This window comes from Drosophila simulans, unplaced genomic scaffold (genome assembly GCF_016746395.2).
Source record: "Drosophila simulans strain w501 unplaced genomic scaffold, Prin_Dsim_3.1 Segkk87_quiver_pilon, whole genome shotgun sequence".
NCBI lineage: Eukaryota > Metazoa > Arthropoda > Insecta > Diptera > Drosophilidae > Drosophila > Drosophila simulans.
In genome coordinates this window covers 1,262,919-1,286,756 of record NW_025416883.1, presented here as the reverse complement: position 1 = coordinate 1,286,756, position 23,838 = coordinate 1,262,919, and the positions used below count along the sequence as shown (strand labels likewise).

The window sequence follows — 23,838 nt, the reverse complement described above, 5'->3', positions numbered from 1 at the left end:
TCGATATGACCAAAACATCTTCGACAACTCACATAACAACTCTCGCGTAAAAACTTCTATGAACATTTTCTCATTGTTTTGTAATTATAATTAATTATGTAGTAATTATGTAGTTCGCTTTTTTTGTTACCAGCTTTTTCTTTTTAAATTTTTTGGGAAGACCGACTGACAGACCAACATGGGCAAATCTTCAGACATACATTATAGGATCGGTCATTTTCTTCTTATGGTACATATATAAAAATATATGTCTATTTTTAAATTAAAATAGTATTTTATGTTTTTAAACGAGATTTGTAGTTTGCAAACTTTGAGTAAAACCATAATTCTATCTGCAAGGATATCAAAACAACACTCTGTTATGAGAACACGTTGAATACGTTTTGTTTTTTTTACAAAAATGTTTGCTTATACTGTTCTACTTAGGATAAACTATTTGATAATGACGTGTTGGAAAATATTGAGTCTCTGGATCCACATTCATTGGACGCCCATGCGGATATGCCTGGTTCTCGATTGGATGGTGATGGGTTTGGAGATTCTTTTGGACGTAAGTATGAACAATGGAAATAAAACGTATAATATCATCGATTAACTTATTTGTATGAGTTACAAATGAAATTAGCTGCTATGACACTTAATTTCCGGCGGTATATGGATAAACCGCGTAAACGTAGAAATTTTAGAAATATCCCTATAAATTAAAATTTACTATTCTGTCAGTCGAAGGTATTATGGTGGCGGGCCTGCAAGGTGTATCGTCCGTTAGGTCGAACCAAAGCTCTTCCCAGAACCACCTTTGCGAAAACGGGAAAACGGACGTGTGATAGGACCACTCCTGAAACATGGAACCGGACTCCACAATCCCTTCTGATCACGCCAGGCCCACGTATTCTCTGTCAACGGCCCCGTGCCGTCCCGAATAAACCGTAGGATATTATGGTGGCTTGGCCGCTAGGTGTCTCGTCCGTTAGCTCGAACCAGAGCTCTTCCCAGAACCACCTTCGTAGACACCCAAAAGCACGTCTGTTAGGACCGCTCCTCTCACAGGACACTGACCAATGCCTTTACAGTTCCTTCTGACCGCGCCAGTTCCTCGTCCTCTCCCGTATTCTTGCTGACCTAGCTAAGGGTCTCCAAAGCCATAACTATTTTAATACTCGTTTCTCGTAGAGTGAATGAATATAAAAAGTTCTTGGAAAAGTATGTAACAGATAGACGGATGTGTTTCCGACCATATAAAGTATATATATTCTTGAGTAAGATCAATAGGCGAGTGGACCTGGCCATATCCGTCTCTTTGTCCGTGAGGCCGTCAGTATGAAGGTCATGATCTAAGGTTAAGATTAAGCATACAGACTCTAGAGACATAGACGCAGCGCAAGTTTGTTTACCCATGTTGCCACGCACCTTCTAACGCCCACAAGCCACCCAAAAATGTCAGGTCCCACACTTTTGGAAAATGTTTTTTTTTTTATATATATTTTCACGTTTTTATTAGATTTTTATTTTTATCCATTTGTCAAAAAACTTTTTGTCACGCACGCTCTAACGCCAACAAACCACCCAAAACTACATATTTGAAACATGTTTTGAAAAGAGGTTATTGTTTAAAATCGCGTTGTCTATAATTCGGACTAGTGGTACTATGGGATATCATTTTTAATATGATTATTTAGCTAAGAATAAGTATTTTGATTATTGTTTGCTAAAATTTTCCGAATCTCATTTTGTTCAGTGTCATCATCGTCAAATGGGTTTAAATCCCAGGCTAAAGTCTTTGTTACTTTTTTTTACATTTTCGAGTGATATATCTTATCTTATATTGATATATCTTTTTTGAAAACAGATTATAAAGCCTATTAGGAAGTTTTTTCTCAATGCAAATGCTTGATTTATTGTTTTACGTGGTTTTCAGAAAGTTTGCTGAAGAACGGTATTTCTTTTTTTTTTTTTTTTTTTCAATATATTTCATTAATTGAATATTTATTAACCGAACTGTACAGTTTTTTGTAAACAACAATAAGTTTTTACGTTTTCAATATATTCTCTCATAAATTGAATGTTTTATTGACCGAACACGAAGTTTTTTGCGGAGATTCTTTTATTATTTTCACAGTTTCTGCTAATCTATTAGTTGTTTAGTATTATCCTTCTTAGATGGGTACCGAAACTCTCGAAGAGGATATTAAAATCCTACCGACTGCGCCAATTATATTTTTATTTTTAACAAACTGGTTTTACAATTTTTTTAGAAGAACACCGATCTGAAGTTGGCTCCCGATTCTGACTTCTACGATATTGCCTTGGGTTTGAGCTTTAGAGCTTCTTTTTGGACGAATTTTGTTGGTTTGTGGGTGCCGCGCCTCGCACCAGATCCTAAATTTGTTATTTGTAAACATGCCGACTTTGGTGACTCTAAACTGTACGCTATCCAAAATGTGCGGCAATATCATTGTTATCTATGCAGAGAAGCTGAGGGAGCATCTAAGCTGACCATTCGCGCTCGCTATCCCTTGTACTCACGTGATTTTACTCATGGCTAAGCGTTTTGTTATGCGCTCTGCAATTAAGTCGCTAAAATTCGCTTTCGTAACGCATCGCATATACGCATCGATGTGCTGGTAATTATACCCATTACTCGTAGAGTAAAAGGATATACTAGATTCGTTAAAAAGTATGTACCATCCAGATGAAAATGGTTCAAACCATATAAAGTTATATATTCTTGATGAGGATCTTGATACTGACCGTCTGTCCGTATGAACGTCGAGATCTCATGAACAATAAACACTAGAAAGTTGAGATTAAGCATACAGATTCTAGAGACATAGACGCAGCGCCAGTTTGTTGACCCACGCCCACTCTAACGCCCACAAACCACCAAAAAATATTTATTTTTTAAATTTTCTATTATTTATTGAATCTTCCCTTTGTTTTAAGAGACTAACAATAAGTATTCAAATCATATATATATCTAGCTTCACTTACGAAGCTATAATACGGATTAGTTATCTTGCGAGGGGATTTGGATGGGTGGTCAGCTTTTCTAGCTATTTAATTTTCTTTTTAGTTATTACTTCGATTATTAATTTGATTTTTAGGTCTCTGTGTATGCCTTCGTTCCGAAGGTACCACGGCGCTCCAGTGATGGTTCGCAGTATTGTTGACTGTGCTCGCTGAATAATGTCTATGTTACTTCTGGATGCGTTGCCCCACAGCTCAGAGCCATAAGTATAAATAGGTTTTAAGACGAAGTTGTATAGGAGAGCTTTGAACTCCAGACGAGTTGGAGAGCGAGCATTTATTAGTCATTGGAGGTTCCTTGCTTTAAGTTTAAGATGTATCGTCTTGGCTTCTATATGTTTGCGCCAAGTGAGCCGCCTGTCCAGATAAACACCCAGATATGTTGCCCCGACGGTTTGTGGTATGCATATGTTATTCTGGACCAGTGGTGGGCATATTTGTTTGTTTAAGGTAAAGGTTGCTTGCATTTTCGTACATTTATTGAGATTATCCTGTCAGAAAGCCATCGTTCCACAAATGTTAAGTGTCGGGATAGGAGTGCCGCGGTCAATTTTTTTGGCTGCTTTGATCAGCGCGAGCATGCGTTTAGTGGTAGGTATTTGGATAGGGTTTTAGGATAGCAAGTTAAGCTATTGGGATCTAGTTTAATATCATTAGAAGAACTATGATCTGCATATAAAAGTAGATTTGTGTTGGCGCTGAGATGATAAGATGATTCGTTTTGACGTATAGTTCTGTTATCGCTGGTTTGTGGTCCGTTTTGAGTAACTGATGAGTATGTGATTTTAGTGTTCCGAATCCTAAGAATTGTAATGGCCATTCGGATGTCTCATTTTTTGTGATTTCGACTGCATCAATTCTTGTTGGGTTTTGAAGGCTGGTCATCTTCTGTTTATGGAGTTGTGAGGGTCTGAGGTCTGTTTACGCCTCATTACGAGGTCAAGAATTGGGTCAGATCTTATTATAATCTTGTTTTAGTACGGTATTAATGATGATTGGATTTAAAGGGCCTTAATGGGGTGGATCCCCTGTCTTGGTGTTGCTGTTTACAAGCCGTGTAGGTTATTTTCCCGGTTTCTTTACTTCACTAGCTCTGGTTATATCGGTACATATGAAGAATTGTTGTTGGTTTGGGTAGAATGCCTAATGAGCTTTGGGTTTGCTTGGCAATAATAAGACTCGACTGATCTTAAGAAGAGTACGATTGTGACTGCGTTCAAATTGGCTTACAAAATGGAGTCCTTAAAACAATGACGGGAATCAACATTATTTATAGATTACCATATTTATAGATTATTAGATATTACTATTTTTGTCACAAACAAAATTCTGAATCAAGGGTGGGTACAAGGATTCTATGAACACTATTAGTCAATTTCCCAACAATGTACACAAGAATACCTTTTTACCTTTCGAATGTGTATTTCCAATTTACTAGATTCCTTGAAAAATATGTAACAGGCAGAAGGAAGCGTTTCCGACCATATAAAGTATATATATTCTTGATTAGGATCAATAGACGAGTCGATATGGTCATGTTCGTCTGTCCGTATGAACGTCTCGATCTCAGGAACTATAAAAGCTCGTAGGTTGAGATTCAACATACAGCTTCTAGAGGCAAAGTCGAAGCGCAAATTTGTTGACCTATGCTGCCACGCTCACTCCAACTTTTGAACCATTTTTCATATTTTTATTAGTCTTGTAAATTTTTTTACCATAAAACCGCCCAAACTGCCACGCCCACATTTTTGAACCATTATTCGATATTTTTTTATAATATTATTTGTCTTATAAATTTCTATCGAATTAGCAAATCTCTGTTAGCAACACTATAACATCCTAAAACCGCCGAACCGGTAACGGCCACACTTTTGAACAAGTTTTAAATTTATTCTCACTTTATTCCCGAATATCTATCAATATCCCAGAAATATGATGAAATTTCATGTTCGCATTCACACTAGCTGAGTAACGGGTATCTGATAGTCGGGGAACTCGACTATAGCATTCTCTTTTGTTTTCTATAGATTTGATTTGATTTTTGTCATGCCCAGACCTTTTAAAAAATGTTAACCGAATGGTAAAGCTTTTCCGCGCTTTTCCACTTACTGAGAAACGGGTATCTGATAGTCGAGGAATGGGAGAGAGGTCAAGGGCATCCGTTTCGAAATAATGAAATTTGGATCCCAGCGACACGAAAAGGTCATAGGCTAAGGAAAAATGGTCAAGGCTAAAGAATTTGTTATGGGAAGTTGCAATATTCTAAAACAGAATTGGGCGGCGAGGACGTCACTAAAATCTACATTACGAGATCACAGCATTAATGCGGACAGAGCGACAGACAGATAGTAATCCTAAAACTTATAGGCCGAAAAATTTAGAGTCTAAAACTGCTCCTTTTTCGTTCTAGATACGTTTCAACGAATCTAGTAAATCCTTTTACTCCATAAGCAATGGGTATAAAAACTTTGGATTTCAATATAATTCTGCATATTCTATTATCAGCCTAAAATTTGTATTATTATTTTTAGAACCAGCTCTTTTTGAAGACGATCTTTTTGGTGATCCTTCTCAGCCAGTTGAGCAGATTACCAAAGAATCTACTACTGTTCTCAACGCAGATGATTCTGATGAAGACGCCATTGACAATATTCATAATGTCCCTTCGCCTGCAACCTCGCTCGTTAATTCGATTGAAGATGAGAAAGAGGGTAACGATTTGGGAAATCTGTATAAATTTCTCTTTAACAAAAAACTATTTTAGATAATAATTTGAATGGAGATGCAAGTGTATCCGAAAATGTGCCAATAAATGAAATAACGCTTGTTCAAAACGAGGATGAGGGATTTGCGTTAGCTCCTTTAGATGCCTCAATGTATAAAGGCGTAACAAAAGCGAAACGCAAAAGAAAACTTATTATCGACGAAATAAAAAATATTTCTGGAGAAGAAATGAAGGCACAGTTAGCCGATACATCTGATATATTAACAACACTTGATTTGGCCCCACCAACAAAAAGGTATAGTGTTTATACATTTTAATAATAATAATTAATGTGAACCTAAACCTTTTTTTTAGATTAATGTATTGGAAAGAAACTGGAGGTGTCGAAAAACTTTTTTCATTACCATCGCGATCCATACCAGCTAGAGCTTTGTTTGGTAATTACAATAGACAGTTGTATTCGCATTCAACATTCTTTGAGGACTTCTCAAGTGTTGTGCCAATGGAAATTCTTGCTCTGGAATTTTATACCAAAGAGAACGAGAACGCATTAATTATTTTTAATAAAAAAGGACGCAAACGTAAGAATGATATTATGTCCAATTTGTTTTTGGACCATGCCCCCGATTCAGTTGTTCAAAGTTTGGAAGCTCCTGAAGTCCTGAGAGAGAATCATAAACCTCTAGGGGAGTCTACCGTTTCTGTGGAGATTGTATCAAAAGAACAAGAAAGCATATCTTGTCAAAATGAATTAACATTTTTTGATAATATGCGAAGTCCGGACCTCTTGTCCTTAAATGAAATGGAACAGTTCTCATCGATAAATGAGCTACCTTTAACGCCAAGAAACACGAATCATGAAATGGGTGATGATTTTAATCAAGGAGACTCAACGCCAGCTGGATTGGATCATGGTCATGCCACTCCGCAACATGGAAATATTGGCGAGATGGATCACGACTCAGTTATACCCACAGAAAAGACTACAGTCATTTTAAATGAATCTGTGGGTACATCTATATTGAGTGGCTATTCAAAAAGGACAAATAATATTTTAAAAGGATGGGACAACTATGAAATTCCCAGTTTCGTTGGCCAAGTACGTTATAAAAATGATGAATGACTATATAAGATTTTTTGACCTGATTATTATTATTTTGTGCTACACAACCTTGCCATATGATCTTTATTGCAGGTAGTATCCACTACCCACCTTCCTACCATTCTTCTTAGCTTTATCTGGTGTTCTGCTCCATTATGCCGTGTATAGACTTCTAAACAATTCGTGAAACCATTTTAGGGTATAAGACGTACAGGGCACTGTTATCAGCAATACCACTATGTCTCATCGGAACATAAGTGTATTGGGGTTTGTGAAAGCTAATTCACGTGTATTTTTCCAATCAACTCTGCTCAAATTCATCGCGATTTCTGCTGCTACGCCGGAGAACCGCATAGATGACGATCTTTCCGACGCTATTTTGAAAGCCGTTACTGCGTTAAAAAGTATTTAACAGGCAGAAGCAGGAAGCGTTTCCGACCATATAACGTATATATATGTATTTGATCAGGATTGATAGCCGGGTCGATCTGGCCAAGTCCGTATAAACGTCTCGATCTCAGGAACAATAAAAACAAGAAGGTTTAGATTAAGCGTAGATTTAGATTTTTCTTCGTTTTATTGTTTGTCTTTCCAATTTTTATCGGTATACCAAAAACACTGTAGCCACGCTCCTCCTTTCATCTACAAAACGCACACCCCGACATTATTAAAAAATTTTTACATTTTTTTACATTTACATTACATTTTATTCCCCAATATATATCGGTATATTCTCTATATCAGTAAATTCTGAGATCTGTTCGTGTTAAGTAACGGGTAACTCGAGTCGGGGAACTCGACTATAGCATTCTCTTTTGTTTTATTTGTAACCGGATATTTAGCACTAGTAATGGCCCTTGGACAGCAATATTACTTGGAAATGTTAATATGTATGTGGCACTGCAGGGAATTTGGAAGAGGTAATAGACCAATTTTAGAGAATGATTGCTTACCTATGTCAGACGCAGTATTTTGTAAGACAACACAAAAAATGTCTCCAATAATAAAGCTACTTGTTTTAATTTTTTCAGATACATTTTTGATTTAACAAAAAAATAATTGATTTGAGTATTTTTAGAATCATGGTGACGAACAAATGGAAAATGAAACCGATGAGCAATTTGAAGAACGTGTTTTAAACAAGAGAGCCGCCCACCTTTTCATTGACGTAAGATCACATTTTATCGCCAAGGACAGCTTGGAACTTTCTCAGCTTACGTCAGGAAATTCTAGAAAACAGGTAAAACACAGATTCTATATGTCGATCTACTTAATTGTAAGTATCAAACTGAACTCAACTCCTAATTCTGACTTCGTCTAAAATTATATTGTAATCGGTATTGAGCTTTGAAGTTCTTTCTTGTTTTGCCTTTGGTTTATGTATAAAGTCCCGAAATCTGAGTATCCTCAATTGTGGGAGCGTGGGGTTGCTAGCTGTCGTAGGTTTTATTTTGCCCAGGGGGGACCTGGACCTAAAAGGAATATTCTTCATCCACTTCTATCGATCTGCTTCCCATAAATAAGCTGTTTGCTAGGTGCTTTCACTAAGGGTTACCAGTGTTGGCAGATGAGTTCTACTATCTGCCCCCCTGGCTGATGGTCTGGCGACGCCCTTGCTAGATGCGTTACAAACTATGTAACAGGCAGAAGCAGTAAGTGTTTCAGAACATATAAAGCATAAATATATTTGATCAGGATCGATAGCCGAGTCTATCTGCCATGTCCGTATGAACGTCTCGATCTCTGAAACTATAATAGCTAGAAGGTTGAGATTCAACATACAGCTTCTAAAGGGAAAGTCGCAGCGCAAGTTTGTTTACCCAAATTGCCGCGCCCATTCTAACGCCCAAAAAACGGACAAAACTGCCACGCCCACATTTTTGAAAATTATTGGATATATTTTCATAATTTTATTAGTCGCTTAAATTTCTATCGATTTGACAAAAAACTTTTTGCAACGCCCTCTCTAACGCTTTTGAACAATTTTTAAATTTTTTCTAATTTTTCACCAATATCCATCAATATCCCAGAAAAATGATTAAATTTCGCGTTCGCATTCACACTAGCTGGTAACGGGTATCTGATAGTCGGGGAACTCGACTATAGCTTTCTCTCTTGGTTTTGAATAATAATCAAGCCAAAGGTTAAAAATAGGAAAAGCAATAAACCACCTTACCAAAGACACTAGAATAACAAGATGCGTAACGCCATACGATTTTTTGGCATACGATTTTTTCGGCGTGGCTCTAGAGGTGGCTCCAGGCTCTCTCGAATTTTTGTTCGAGAGAGAAGGAGCGGAGAGCGCTACAGCAAACAGCTCTTTTCTACGCATACAGTGATAGTAGACAACTGTATGTGAGCACACGTATGCTCATGCATTGTAAATTTGACAAAATATGCCCTTCACCTTAGAAGTTCGTTTACTTTAAATCTATATTATTTTTTTTATCAATTGACACCATGCGAAAAATTCTTGTTTTGCATTGCCTTAACGTTATTATTATTTAAATAAAGCTTAGAAATAGTAATAGCCAAATTACGTACATCACAAAATAAGTTTCGAAAATGACTTTCTATTAGAATAATTGTCCTTAGAGTATTCAGCTTGCGACGTGTGAAAAATTAATAAGGCTTGTTGAGTGTTTGTGTCCGCACCTCGTGCCTCAAGATATTACTTTTGCAGTAAACAGTTTTCATATTTTATTATTTCGGGAAACTAATGGCACCATCTGATCTTTTTTTTTTAATATTTGTAAAATACACATTAAAGTTTTTGAAATACTTTTAAAAATAATAAAAAACAAATGTGTATAAATGCAATGCATTAAGTGCACAAATGAAAGTAGTGCTTTCTCATTATGGTTTTATGTAAATAATGAATGTTATATATATTACACATAATTAATTATCAACATATATATAAATATGTTAACGGTAGCTAATTCGAGCGGCGATTTTAACAAACGAATTTAAACAACTTTAAAATTATAATGGTCAAGGCATGAATTTTTAATTATTATTTTATATCATGGCCAAAACTCCAAATATGTAAATTCGTTTCATCGATCAGAATTGATTTCGGCCCGAAAATTGTCTTCTAGCACAAGTACGCACACATATACACGTTCTCGTCTATAGTTATTACTCACACAAGCAAGCAAATTCTATTTTTAGATTTCTTACGCTCTTAGCGTAAGCGAGCGGACAGAGAGCAATTTTGGCCGTCACCAAAAAAGTGGCTGCATAGCGCCAAACCAATGTATGGACGTTACGCATCTTGTTATTCTAGTGTGTTTGACCTTACCCTCCCCATGTAACTTTGCCTTGTTTAATATGGAGTACCCTTAATAGAGGATATTTAAACTGTCACTTTTAAAAAAGGTTTTAACGCATTTTTCAAAAATTTTTGGATAATTTTTCATATTTTTTTTAATCATGTAAATTTCTATCGATTTCCCAAAAAAAATTTTTGCCACGCCCACTTTAACGTCTACAAATTACCCAAAACTGTTACGGCCGCACTTTCAAAACATGTTTTTAAAATAGGTTATTGTTTTAATTAGCATTGCGTCTATAATTCCGATTAGTAGGCAGTAGTAATTTGGGGTAGTATTTTGATTATAATTCTTTGGCTAGGAAAAAGTATTTTGATTATTGCTTGCTGAAAATTTCATAAAACTCATTTCGTTCATTGTCAAATGGGCTTAAATCCCATAAGGCTAAAGTCTTCGTTATATTTTTTACATTTCTATCGATTTGCCAAAAAACTTTTTGCCACGCACACTCTAACACCCGCAAACCCCCGCAAATAGACGCAGTTGGGTCATGTCTGCCACGCGCACGCTGTCAAAACATGATTTGATATTTTTGGATTTCTGTATTAGTCTTAAAAACTTTTATCGTTATGCCATCAAAACTTTTTGACACGCCCACTCTTACGTTCACAAACCGCCCAAAACTACGCACATAATTTTGATAAAATGATTCAGTCTTATTTCATATTTTATAAGTCCTGTAAATTTCTATCGATTTTTTTTCAATTTTTTTACTGCCCTCGGAAGTGGTTTTTTCCTATTTTTTCTCTCTCTTTCTTTTAAACAAATTGTTGATAGTAGTGGGTCCAAGGAACCAATCGCTCTGTGGAAAATATCACTCATCGTATTGATTCGATCACTTCATTATAATTCATCAACAATTTTTTCTAAGGGGGCGCTAACTTGGTGACGCGCAGTGTATATCGGTCATGTTGTTTGTTACACTCGGCAAGTTATTTTTAATGAATAATTCAAAATTTACCATTTTTTCGATGTCTTTTTCGATTCCAGATTTTTCTTGTTGATTGCGGAATAAACGTAATCTGAAACATAACTTATTTGCCTATTGTTATGCCTTCAAATGTCCAGGAGGTCGCTATGTCTGAACTCGAACTTGCCTATTATATAAAATCAAATGGTTAGAAAACGAGCAAAAACGGGCAAAATATATTACTTTACAGTCAAAGACAAAAGTTAAAGGTACAAACTGACGTTTTTAACTTTTGTCAGAAAATTAGTTATACTCCACGAAACACAGGGGACACTTCAGAATTATCTTTTAAATACACATAAATTGGATGTTACACAACACAAAAACATGATTTTATTGTTAGGTTCTCGCATGTTATATTTCTTGTAATGCAGAAGTCAATTAAATCCGGTAGTTTATTTGTGTCAGTTGGCCAGTAAGTCGGCTCTCCTGTGCTTAGAGCACGGCTATTATTGTTTCTTATTGCTGCATACAGTTGGCGTCCCTTTGCAGTGGTAAGTCTGGACCCCCAAGTTATGTGTTTGGCATTATAGTCACCTCCTGACAAGTACCGATTTCCCAGTGATTTTAGGAAATCGAGGTATTGGTCTTTTATTAAATTATTAAATTTTGGCAGGCAATAAACTGCCGATATATTTATTGGGCCCTTTGTGTCTGCGGTCGATATAGTAGTAGCCTGTATGTAGTCCTTTTTGAATCAATCGAGCTCTATGCACTTGATGCTTTTTTTTTTTTATTATTACTGCAGTACCATCATGGGCCATACCGTCCGGGTGATTAGTAGAGAAAATATTATAGTTAGGTATATTTATATAGATTTTTTCAGTTGAGTGTGTTTCAGCAATGAACATGACGTCAAATAACTTTTCATTCAAGAATGTTTTAGTTCAAGTAAATGAAGTGCAAGTCCATTAGCATTCCAGATGGCGATTGTTAGGTGTTTTTTCGTCAATTTTAGATAATAAAAGCGTTAAAATGTTCATTATATTTGTCATTTGGGCTATTAATTGTTTTATCAATTGTTTAAGTTCGTCAAAATCAATATGTGCAGTTTGGCTTAATTGAGTTGAAGCAGGCTGTATTTCAGGTACAATAGTAGGTTTAAGAGTTCGGCATAGAAAATTGCTGGCGCCTTGAAGCTTACTATGTTATTTTTTGTACTGTGTTGTTTCTGTTACAGGTATTTCTTTTTTCCGAAGAGTTGGGCATTTTTGAATTTGCAGTGCTTTGTACAACCTTTATAGCTTATCTACTGCTTATCTAATGTTTTTTGAAAATTTATGAACTCCGATCCGTTGACGGTAGCTAACCGTTCGAAGGTTATTAGGTGCGTTCCTTTGACGAGAATCTCTGGGCCGCCGTCCGTGCTGACGCGGGCTGTAGCTTCTTTAATGACAACTATGCCGTCATCTATTACTGTTCCCAGGTGGCTGGGTTGAGTGTAGCAGTGGGCCGAGATTCCCGCATGGAGCGCGCGGGCGCAGGTTTCGCGTCGCGACCGCTCACAGAAGGTGTTGTGCGTTGTTTCCGTGCACTCTGTGACCGAAAAGGTGTCTTCTTCACATTCCGCCAAAATGTTCGTCGAGCCGTAGGATTATTTGATTATGTGATACCAGGTATATGAGGACTTTTTTACATCTGACCTTAACTATAGGGTAGGCTATTAGTATATGGATAATATTATCGGACTGGAGAACTCTAATTTTAGCTGCTTCTAATAAACCAACTATTGGAGTGTCTTGTGCAATTAAGTGATTTCAGATCGGCATGACTAAGGATAGTGGGATTTATTATATCAGCCTTATCCAATGTTATGGTTAGAATTAAATTTTGTATCTCTGTCGTCAGCATTCTATTTCTCGCTAGTAGTGCTTCGTACAGGTACGGGGTGTCAACCAAATTGTTATTTCGGGCCTTAATAATTTTATTAATGGTGTCGGTCAGTTTGTTTATCTGTTTTTGAGTCTCTGAGCTTATGTTAATCTGCCTGGAGTTTGAGTCCACTAGCTGAGCTTCTGTCATCTTGACTTTTAGGAAATCTGAGGCATCAGGAGTTCCTGCAACTACCTTAAGAGCTGTACCTAAGAAGTCTAAACTCCTCGCAATTCGCTGGTGTATTTTTAGAACGGACAACAAGTTTCTCAAATGATCTTATGCGACTGCGAAAGAGACTCGGACAATTTTTCTGTCTCATCTACCATACTAGGAGAGGTTGGTCGAGTGCCTCAAGCAGTCACGTTCTTTAAACACCAGTACATCTCCATCTGCGACGGGAATGTATTTGGCGTGAGAAAAGTCGCTAATCCGCGCATTTGCCACTGCCAGGGTGATGAGCGTTGTGAAGGCGAACCTGCAATCCAAACGTAGAATGAGAACACGGCGTTTTTACCTAAATCTAGCTTACTATTAAAGGCTATGGTATAAGCAAATTAAAAGTGGGGGAATTTATTTGAGGTTGTCCTTATGGACCACCCTCCCCTTAATAAGAACACATTCCCAGGTCTGCCTGCACTTTTTGTTCTGCGCACAATGGAGTTAGCTTGTTTCCTTTTGTTGTTTTTGACAAAAACCCCTTCTCTTACCTCAAAAACACGGTTTCGCCTAGCTGGGTTACATCATTCGATATTAATTTGCTGGGCATTTATCAACCTGTCTTTAATGCCTAGGCAGCGATCATCGGAACCCGTGTGGAGGATCTCGACCGGTTTCTCCTGAGTGACAGAATGTATTATCGTTATTATATTCTATCGTTGCCCTCAAGATTAGCTCTACCGTATCGCTGATTTTTTATCTAGCTTAAGACATCTGGCGACTTCTGTCAAGGTGCTGTGGAATCGTTCCACTTGACCGTTTGACAAGTTATGTAGCGGGGCCGCGTTCACAATGTCAACGTGGTAATTGTTTTTAAGTAACGAGGTGATCGTTTCCGAATTGAAGGCGGCCTCATTGTCGCATTATATTGTTCTGATTTTGGGGAACAAGTTTATGAGTTGAAGCAAGGGCCCTGTGACGTCCATTATTGTTCTGGACAGCCCTGGTTGCACTATTGCAAGCTTCGAGAATTTGTCAACGCATGTTAAGAATTGCTTCTTATCGGTTGAGAAGATATCAATGTGCAACATCTCGCCGGTTTAGCTTGGTATGGGTGTTTTCCCAAGCTCCTGTTTTTTGGGTGCCTGTCATATTTGGCTTTGGTGCATATTTTGCAATTTGCAACCACCTCCTTTGCTAGGCCGCTCATTTTGGGGAAATAGTAATCGCGGAGGACCTGCTTGGTATTCTCATGAGCCGCCCTGTGTGCACGATTGTGTTCTGTAGTGATAATTTCCAACTGCTCGTTTCTATTGGTATATTTTTACAATATCGAAACTGCGTAGCCGCGAAATGAGCAATTAAGTCATGTTGAAAACTTGCCAGGGTTTGGTAGGTCGCAGTGTATTGCATTTACGACCTCGGGGTTCACGATTTCCTTCAGCATTTCCAAAATGGTGCTTTTGTCGGCGAAATTAATTATGTGGCGAGTTTTGCTACAAAACAACACCAAGCTTCGCATTAGTTGGAAACGTGCTTCTTCTATAACAATTTGGTTTCTGAAGCAGTTTACTGGTTGGTCTGTCCCTTCGACCGTGTAGGTCAGTGACAGTTCGCTGTGAATAGTCGCAGCGTCCGACTGAGGCTCATCTTGTAAGGCATTAATGTTCTGCCTGGAAAGAGCGTCGGCCACATGGTTGTCTTTACCCGGTTTGTAGTGGATTTTTGCGTTATGATCGTCAATATACGCTTTACAGTTTGGTTGTCGTCTTCATCAGCTTGTGCTAATAGCTCAAAGCGGTTGCTTGAGTGTGGCTCGTCTAGCCAGTACTCTTTGAGTGTTTTTTGGGTAGCGTTTTGTTTGTCTTAAAAATTAAAAATAGACTTTATGCCTTAAAAAAAAACGAATTCTGGTCCACAGTGCAGTGGTTGGTGGCACTTATATGTATGTTCTACAGTTTTCATATTTCTTCATCTACGGACAACGGCTGTGTGCGGTTGTGTTAAGTAAAAAATTTATTTAAAAGACAATTGAGGTATTTTACTATTATGGCTGATGAACTGGATGACTATTTACCTAATCTCAATATATTATTTTCCACATTATTATTAAAATGTATTATATAATTTTGAAAACTATATATTAATTAATATTTGTGCGTACTTCTTTTCAGGCGGCTCAAAAATTTTATTCCCTCCTCGTCTTAAAGAAGTTCAAGGTGCTTCACATTGATCAATCTGCTCCCTATGCAGATATTACTATAACTCGAGGACCAACGTTCGAAAACCCAAAAATTTAATGAGTTTAATGTAAATCTGTTTTAATTTATATTGATAATTTATTTTGATCATAAGTACAAACTCAAACAAATGCTTTTTTATTTTTCCTTTGGTGTATTTCGTATTGCGTAAACGGTTTTGAATGTTTTTTTTTTTAGAATATGGCTCGATTTAACCGGATCCCAAGTGCCTGCACAAAGTAATTATTTATAAATCATGTACGACATTAATTTAGAATGTGATCTATTCTGAACACTTTCTTTATGTCTTTTAACAGGTGTATTCGTGGCATTAGAAGCTGTTATTATTATTATTAAGTGGGTTTCTATGTGTACTGCAACCCAGTAGGATCTATTGTACTACCCCTTCATGACTCAAAGATCTCCATGAAGGGCTGCAATTGTTTCCCGTGGGACTACATACATGCCCAGGAGTCTGTTCCTCCTGATGGAAAGTGCCGTGCAGTCACATATAATATGTGCAGAGATCTCCGCCTCTATGCAACGGAAGCTACAGAGTTCACTGTCTGCAATGCCAATCTTATGCAAATGACTGCGAAGTCGGCAGTGCCCCGTGTGTCCCGTGTGTCATTAAGGTCTTGAATCTTTTGTGGTTATATTCACGAAGGAGAATCTTAGACTGCCTAAGTCCTTGTAGGTGTTCCCAGAAGGACTGACGGTTTTCTTCCTCTATTGACATAAGTAAGCCCAGTACTCTGTGGTGACCAACACCACAGAATGGTTCGGGCCCAATTAGAGGGTTCTCTGCCCCTTTCCTGGCTAGGTTGTCCGCTAGCTCATTTCCCGGGATGTTGTTGTGTCCCGGGACCAACCTTATTGTGAGTTTGTTGACAGCTCCCAGTTTGTCTAGGGCTGTCCTCACTTCATTTACTAGCTTAGATGTTATCTTAGCTTTGCTGAGCGCCTTCATGGCTGCTTGACTATCAGAAAGTATAGCACTGTCCTTGCCACGATAGTTCCTTTGCAGATTAAACTACGCACAGCGTCCAATAGCACAGACTTCAGCTTGAAAAATGCTGATGTATCTGCCCATTGATACGTGGAATTTTAACCTGGGGCCTACAACCCCCAGCCCACTTCCCTCGTCGGTGAGGGATCCGTATGTATACCACTTTATTGTTTGTGGTTTCATAGGGTGTACTTTCCCCAGGGTTGTCCAACTGTTTTTATTACTGAGATGAGTGCTGAAGTTCTGAGCGAACCTGTGCTCAGCTGGCATCTCATCCCTTGGTTGCATCAGCAAAGGGATATCCCTTTTTAGGCATTCAGCATCCTTTCTTGTAAGGTTGCAGTCATTTCCTGCTCCCTCAATTCCTATTAGGGTGGCTCTCCGTTTCATTTCAATGGCGATATGAAGCGGCGTTACCTCCATTAGTACTTCTAGGGCTGCAGTGGGACAGGTACGCATTGCTCCGGTCATGCTTATGCAGGCCATTCTTTGCAACTTATGAAGTTTCACCTTAGTGGTGCTAAGCGGTGCTTTATGCGACATTCTGACAGGGTTATTGCCTTCATTCTCTGTAGCTTGTACCTATTTGTGAAAGGAACAATAATAGTTTTGCTAGGACTTAGGCTCAGGCCTACTTCCTTGCCCCATTCGCTGGTCATATTGAGGCTCTACAAGCAGAGTGCTTCTAATGCTGACATCCACTAGCTTTTCCAACGTTTTTAGCAAAAACGATGTTAAGCTGAAGGGTCTGAACGACTTCGGATCAGTGATGTCTTTTTTTCCAGCTTTTGGAATGAAGACCACTTTTGCTATACTCCAGGCAGTAGGTATGTGTCCTAAAGCTAGGCTGCTGATCAGTATTTTCCTGATCGGCACTGCGAGCTGATTTAGCGCTCGGTGTAGCAGGATTGGCTGAATGCCACCTGGACCAGGAGATTTGTAGGGCTGGAAGGTACCAATTGCCCATCTTAATCTCTCCGTTGTTACTATTGATTTTGCTTTGGCCCAATCAGTAGCACACGGTCTACTTTGAGCCGTTACCGGGGTATTCCTATCCGTTTGAAGCGTGCTTCCCGGAAAGTGAGTTGCCAGTAGTAGCTCAAGTTTCTCCTTACTTCCTATAGTAAAGGAGTTATCCTCCGTACGTAGTGCCTGATTTGATTCTGGCACTCCTTTGGAGATTGCTCTGTGAAGTCTTGCGCCTTCTATTGCCTCACAGAAGGTTCTATAGTTCCTTCGTTTGGCTTTCCTGATCTCATGGTTATACATAGTCAGTTTATTCCGGTAGGCATCCCAGTTCTCTTCTCTTTTTATTTTGTTAAAGAGACGCCTGGTCGCTTTCCGTAACTTTTCCAATTGGTCGTTCCACCATGGAGCATCTTCTTCCCTCTTGGCTCGACCAAGGGAGCAGTTTTCTCTAAACGCGTTAGTAAGAGCTAATATCTTCTACGGCGGCCTCCAGTTCTAGAGTGGTACGGAGTTTCCCGGTTACCCCAGAAGCTGGATTCCGCAGTAAGGAGGCATTGAACCCTTCCCTCTTTGATTTACGTCGCTGCTGCCCCATATCACGTGATGTGCATTTGCATCACATCCGATGATGATAGGTGAGTGTGTCCTCTTGCAGTATTCTGCCAGTGCAGTGATTTCGGGCGGTGGGCACGCCTCGTCACCGGCAAAGTATACCGATGCCACCACAGTCTTCTTGGCTGCTCCCACATCTTCTACCACGATCGGTACACAGTCCCGCGTGAGAAATTCTGTAAGTATATAATAATTAATACTTCTACATGCCAGGATACAGGCTCTAGGGCTAGAGGCCCGTTGATCCCAAATTACCTTGGCGTTCTTTACGTACAGTCCTTTTATGCCCTGGTTCCTACAGGAACCCTGGTATCCAGGGCTAGCCCAAGATGTTGTTTGGTGAACGCCAGCACAGCCGAGTCCGCCTTGGCGCGATGGATGTTCACCTGAGCTATCCCTGTACTTCCGACCATTATATGATCGGCTCCATCGTCGGCGTTGCTAATCTGGAGATACCCAGATCACCATCCGCCGGTATCGCTTCTTCCTTACTCAGTAGGTCTAATTCCATGCCTATTTCCTGAGAGGATATTGGGGTATGATCCCCCATTTCGATGATGGCCGCAACAAGATTCTCATCATCCGCCAGATCCTCGCTGGATTCTGAGAGCTTATTGGGTTTCTCCTTCTCCGCGGAGACTGGTAGATTTCGAGGAGTCTCGACCTGTCTCGTGTCGGCTTTGATCGCTTTGGCCTTCTTTAAACCACAAACTGAGATGTCTCCAAACCTGAAGCTCGGCTTGTCATCACTAGAGATAATCTTGGCCAAGGCTGAGGAGCGAGCCACCACCCTCATTCTTCCTTGATATAAGACGCCAGTTCTCAGTGTCCAAGTCATTCTGTTTTTTGATCAATTCCATGATCCACTTTGTTGTTTTGTCCCCTGTCCTGGGGCAGAAGATGGTGATGTTGTGTGACGATGGCAAGTCGTCGCCCATCCTTACCTCTAGGGAGACACCGCTCCACTTACTGAGGCTGGGGACTGCTGATTGCAGCCACTCAGCAGTGGTTTCGTTGCGGCAGTCCACTATCAAGTGGCCCACCCTGAAGTGGATTCCTCCAAATTTGATTCGAGAATCCCAACCGGAGAGGACTATTTCCTCCAGTAGTGCGTCCTCGAGCTGTGAGAGGTTCTCACTGCTGAGGATGACCTTAAGGTACCCCTCTGGTACGACCGCAACCTTAATGGCCCCAGTTACGGTCGCATATGATGGCTTGCGTACCTCAGTTGCCTTTGCAGCCCTTGAGGTACTTGGGCCATCGAAGGGAGCAGTCAGTGGCCTGCTCTTCTACCTTCTGCCTCTTAGGCGTATCCGTCGGAGGCGTCAGGGTGGTGTTTGCCCGCTTCGAAGCAGAAGCGTCCGTCAAGGAGACGGTCCTCGTAATGTCTTGCGACATTTCCCGCAGTCAAGGCCTGCGGTATTTTAAAATTATTTGGTATATTGCTCATAGTACCCACGAGTTGCAGAGAAATAAAAGGTCCGCCCGGGGAGAGATCCGCAGTACCCGGTATATTTGGTAGATTGCTCATAGTACCCACGAGTTGCAGAGAAATAAAAGGTCCTCCCGGGGAGAGATCCGCAGTACCCGGTATATTTGGTATATTGCTCATAGTACCCACGAGTTGCAGAGAAATAAAAGGTCCGCCCGGGGAGAGATCCGCAGTACCCGGTATATTTGGTATATTGCTCATAGTACCCACGAGTTGCAGAGAAATAAAAGGTCCGCCCGGGCAGAGATCCGCAGTACCCGGGTAAGGCTAACTAGACCGGGCGGACGCCACTTGCCCGAACTCTCCCTTAGCGACTTGGCTAGTTGTTACACGGGCCCCCAGCCTGGCAGACTTTCGGTACGGGTCTAAAGACACCTTAGTCCGGCCCGGAGGTGTGGAAATTTTTGAGAGTTATCAGCTCCAGCCCAACTACGATTAGCCAGCACTGTTAGCAGAGACATGACCTAACTAAAAGCCTGTTTCCAGCCGCCCTCGCGTGGAGAGTGCAGTTGCACTTCCAGTAGTGTGTCACAATTACGGCGCGTACCACCGTTGGTGGCGCGTTGATCCACTTGTGATACCTACTAGCGTGGCGGCCATTAGACGCTATAGGTGTTGTGCAATTTATTTGATTGTAAATTCTACCTTTGTATATGTCGTGGCGAAAATAATGAGTGTGCGTGTAGTCGCTGTTTACTTCTTCTCCATGTTCCCTTTGCTATTATGCGTGTTCCTATTTATTGTCAATGTGTGAGGATGAATAGATGAATTATCTATGAACGGGATTTTGCAAAAACGAGAGCGATAGAGCTGTTGCTGAACGTGGCCACTTGCGCTGCTTGGTTAGAAAGGGAAAACGATATAATGAAAAGGGAATGCCAAAAATTGAGAAGAGACAAAGCAGGCTGCACGAAACTGGAGTGAGGGCATTAATCGTGGAGGAGCCAAAGCAGACGCAAGTGGACTCGTTGACTGCGCACAGCTGCATAAAATTATATAGTGAAAAGAGATTTGAGCGACGCTGATATGGACGGACGGACGGACGGCGAGGCCCCTGATATTCTTAACCCGACATATACATTTCTTCTTAATTCTTGAGAGTTATTGTTTATATTAGGATTTTATTTATAATTCGCATTATAGGAAACACAATTTTGAGGTAGAATTTTGATTATGATGACTTTGATTCTTTCAGTACGGATTAACATTTTGATTCTTGTTTGCTGAAATTTTTCGAATCTTACTTCGTTTTGTGTCATCATTGTCAAATGCGAATAAACCCCAGTTTTTTTTTTAGTTTTCATTGCGTGTTTGTTAGCTTAGACTAACAAAAGTTTTATCCTAGTAGAACTTATTATTAATTAGAAATTATTATTGATAAGGTAAGGATAGTAAGTCCTCCCATGTCAAGACCCAATCAGGGTGGTTAAGAGGGTTGTGTCTTTTAAATCTTTTTCTGACTCTAGCCTAGCTTTTGTAACCAGGCTGTTTGGGTGTGCATTGACCTGTTCTATGTGTTTTTCAGCTATGGTTTTGAGCTTGTCTGCGAGCTTGGGTACTTTGAGGTCGCGTTCGATGTCTTTGGTTCTCATGTACCAAGGAGCTCCTCAGATCCTTCTTAGGGTCTTCACCTGTACAACCCGGATCTTATTTAGGGGACTTTGCAGGAGGCCAATATGGACTTGTAAATATTTACCAAGTAGTCAAGCCATAGTTTGTTGCGTGACACAATGAGCCAAGACGTCCTAGCTATCTTGGTTCTGAATGCTTGTTGAATACTTCTAATGTGCCTGCTGAAGGTAAGCTTCCTCTCGAGGGTTATACCAAAACTGACACCAGGCCAACTACCTGTTCGGTTGGTGAACGTCTCATTGGCACATTTCTGGAATGCATCCTAGACCAAAAGCGGCACATCAGTATCGTCGTTGTAAATTTTTATTGATTTGCCAAAAAACTTTTTGTCACGCCAACTTTAACGCCCTAAAGCCGCCAAACCGGTCACGCCCACACTTTTGAACAATTTTAATTTTTTTCTCATTTTATTCCCCAATTCCTATCGATATCCGAGAAAAATGATGAAATTATGCGTTCGCATTCACACTAGCTGAGTAACGGTTATCTGATAGTCGGGGAACTCGATAGCATTCTCTCTTGTGGACTGTGAAGATTCCAGAGATAGAAAAAAAGTCTCAGTAGAGGCTTGCACAAGGCTTCCGTAAAAACTTAAGCACACAGCCAGGGATTCCGTCGGAACCTGGCAAATAGACAGGCTGAACACGCACATAAACAGTCCCCGACCCAAGTGCATTCGTAATGCGAGCATCGACTTGAAGGCCAACAAACATAACTGCATAGTCAGCAATCTCTCGCTGGCCCAAAGCGCTGACCGCATGCCATGTGTGCCTAAAGCAATCCTCCCACTCCAGCGCCGTCACTCGGCGACAATTCGAATATGCTGGCAGTGCTGCTATTCAATTTAGGCTAAGAACCCTTTTGTACTGTGTATCCCAAGATCTCTCACGAGTATACTTCGATTGGAGCGGGACCTTCCCTGATCCAATCTCATTTAAATAAAATTACGAATTTAAGGACTTGAATAAAACCATTGTCATTATTGGAGTGGAGTGAATATCAATTGGAAATATGTGTGTTTGACATGACAACTGTGACGCATTTGAACTTTGAAAATTGATAAGATGCTGGGAAGAGATAATGTATTTTTACGGATGTTCCTCGATTTTTTTTTTTTGTGTTGTAATCATCAGAGGAAATTTTAACGAGAACTACCCGGCAACATCAGCTATCTTCAGAAGTAACATAGAACTGCTTTAGCACTAACACCACTACAACACCATTCTGCCTGTGTGATGAGAGATCAGCAGTAGCCATTGATTACAACAAGATGCGTGGTGTGCAATCCGAACACTACGGCAGTAAAAGCAACAATAACAAGAAGACGGCCAAGGAAAAATAAGCTGCGTTTACATGGAAGAAGACCAAGAAAAAAGTTAGTTAGTTAGAAAATTGTGAAATGTCTAAAACGCGGCTAAAGAATAGCTCATTTAAAGTGGCTGCAATATTCACAAGAAAATTTACCATATTGGTCAACCGCCTGCAAACTACAAGCTTAAAAATACGCTAAGCGAAATAAAAATTCAACAACTCAATCAGAATTTGCAATAAATGTCTTAAATCAATAAGAAATAAAAAAACCTCCATCTCCAAAGGTGATACCACAACTGAAAAAAAACTCCCTGGACCGATGGACAGTGTGCATTGCCACTACAAGTGCAGACACTGCATTCCGGAAAATAACATGGAAGAAACCTGTGCGATGCACCGGTACCGCCTGAGCAGTAGCAGATGAAACAATCGCGAGGGGAAAACCGTCCCTTGCGTCTTCGAGGGAATGTCGGCTACGCCGAGCTTACACGAGAGCAAATCTATAATTGGTCCAGAGCGAAGATGACAATTTTTTCTACTTTAATATAAAATTAAACAAATACTCGTAAAGTTCACAAAAAGTTAGTTAGGAACCTGTAAAGATCGAGAACTAAATTAAAGAGCAGCAATAGAAGGTTCGGAAAACCAAAAATTAAACATTAAATGTAATTATTTATTAATTATAAAAAAAGGAGAAACAAGATATTTAGAACGATAAACAATTATAATAGAACAAGAAAATGCAAATAAAAATCCCAACTTAAATGAGAGATAATAAGATAAGTAGCATAGATAATAGAAACGATTATCTTTTAAGCATAGTAACAGAAAAAAAGCACCCAAAATGGGAATAATACTCTAAGACAGTGCTATGTAATTAATAGAATAAAGTGGAAACCACTAACTTAAATCTAATTACCGTTCTGCTGCTAGAAATTAGTATACTGCTAACTACAAATGCATTCATAAAGGCAAATTACACAATAAATGCCTACTAAAAAATTAGGGCTGGTAATTTATAAACAATATAAAAAAGGGAAAGGAAAATTAAAACGAAAAAATAAGGGCACAATAAACTATGGTAATAATTTTAATAATAAAAGTGTTCCAAAAAAAAATATAAAATATGACAAATTATGAATTAATGATTCAGATATAAGCGATATAAATGGACTGGCAAACATCAATAAAAAATCTGAAAATAACAGAATTCGGGAAAATCTTCAAACTCTACAATTTTTGATAGTCCAATAGCTATCGAAGTAGATGAACGCGAATAGGAATTAGAAGAGGATTTCAAAGAAAAATAAAATGATTGGTCCTTTATCATACAATCTTGAAAATGAAAAGACAATTATCGGTATAATAAATGTATTAAAGGCA

At 39.4% G+C, this 23,838-nt stretch overlaps 1 protein-coding gene across 3 annotated transcripts in view; it reads left to right on the top strand.

Annotated features, from left to right (window-relative positions):
- LOC6740360 (double-strand-break repair protein rad21 homolog) overlaps positions 1-23,838 on the top strand; it is a 69,472-nt gene that overhangs the window by 890 nt on the left and 44,744 nt on the right. The window contains exons 3-8 of one of the 3 annotated variants that reach the window (XR_005544896.2): positions 427-550; positions 5,559-5,738; positions 5,792-6,047; positions 6,107-6,851; positions 6,948-7,774; positions 7,933-8,074. Coding sequence is in view for 2 of the 3 variants with exons in the window: in XM_016179144.3 (XP_016033113.1) it covers positions 427-550; positions 5,559-5,738; positions 5,792-6,047; positions 6,107-6,851; positions 7,933-8,094; positions 15,365-15,490 (1,593 nt within the window). In the remaining variant the exon portion in view is untranslated. Of the gene's footprint in view, positions 1-426; positions 551-5,558; positions 5,739-5,791; positions 6,048-6,106; positions 6,852-6,947; positions 7,775-7,932; positions 8,095-15,364; positions 15,562-23,838 lie in introns of those variants that run through there. The other 2 variants (XM_016179144.3, XM_039298314.2) reach the window with 2 other exon arrangements.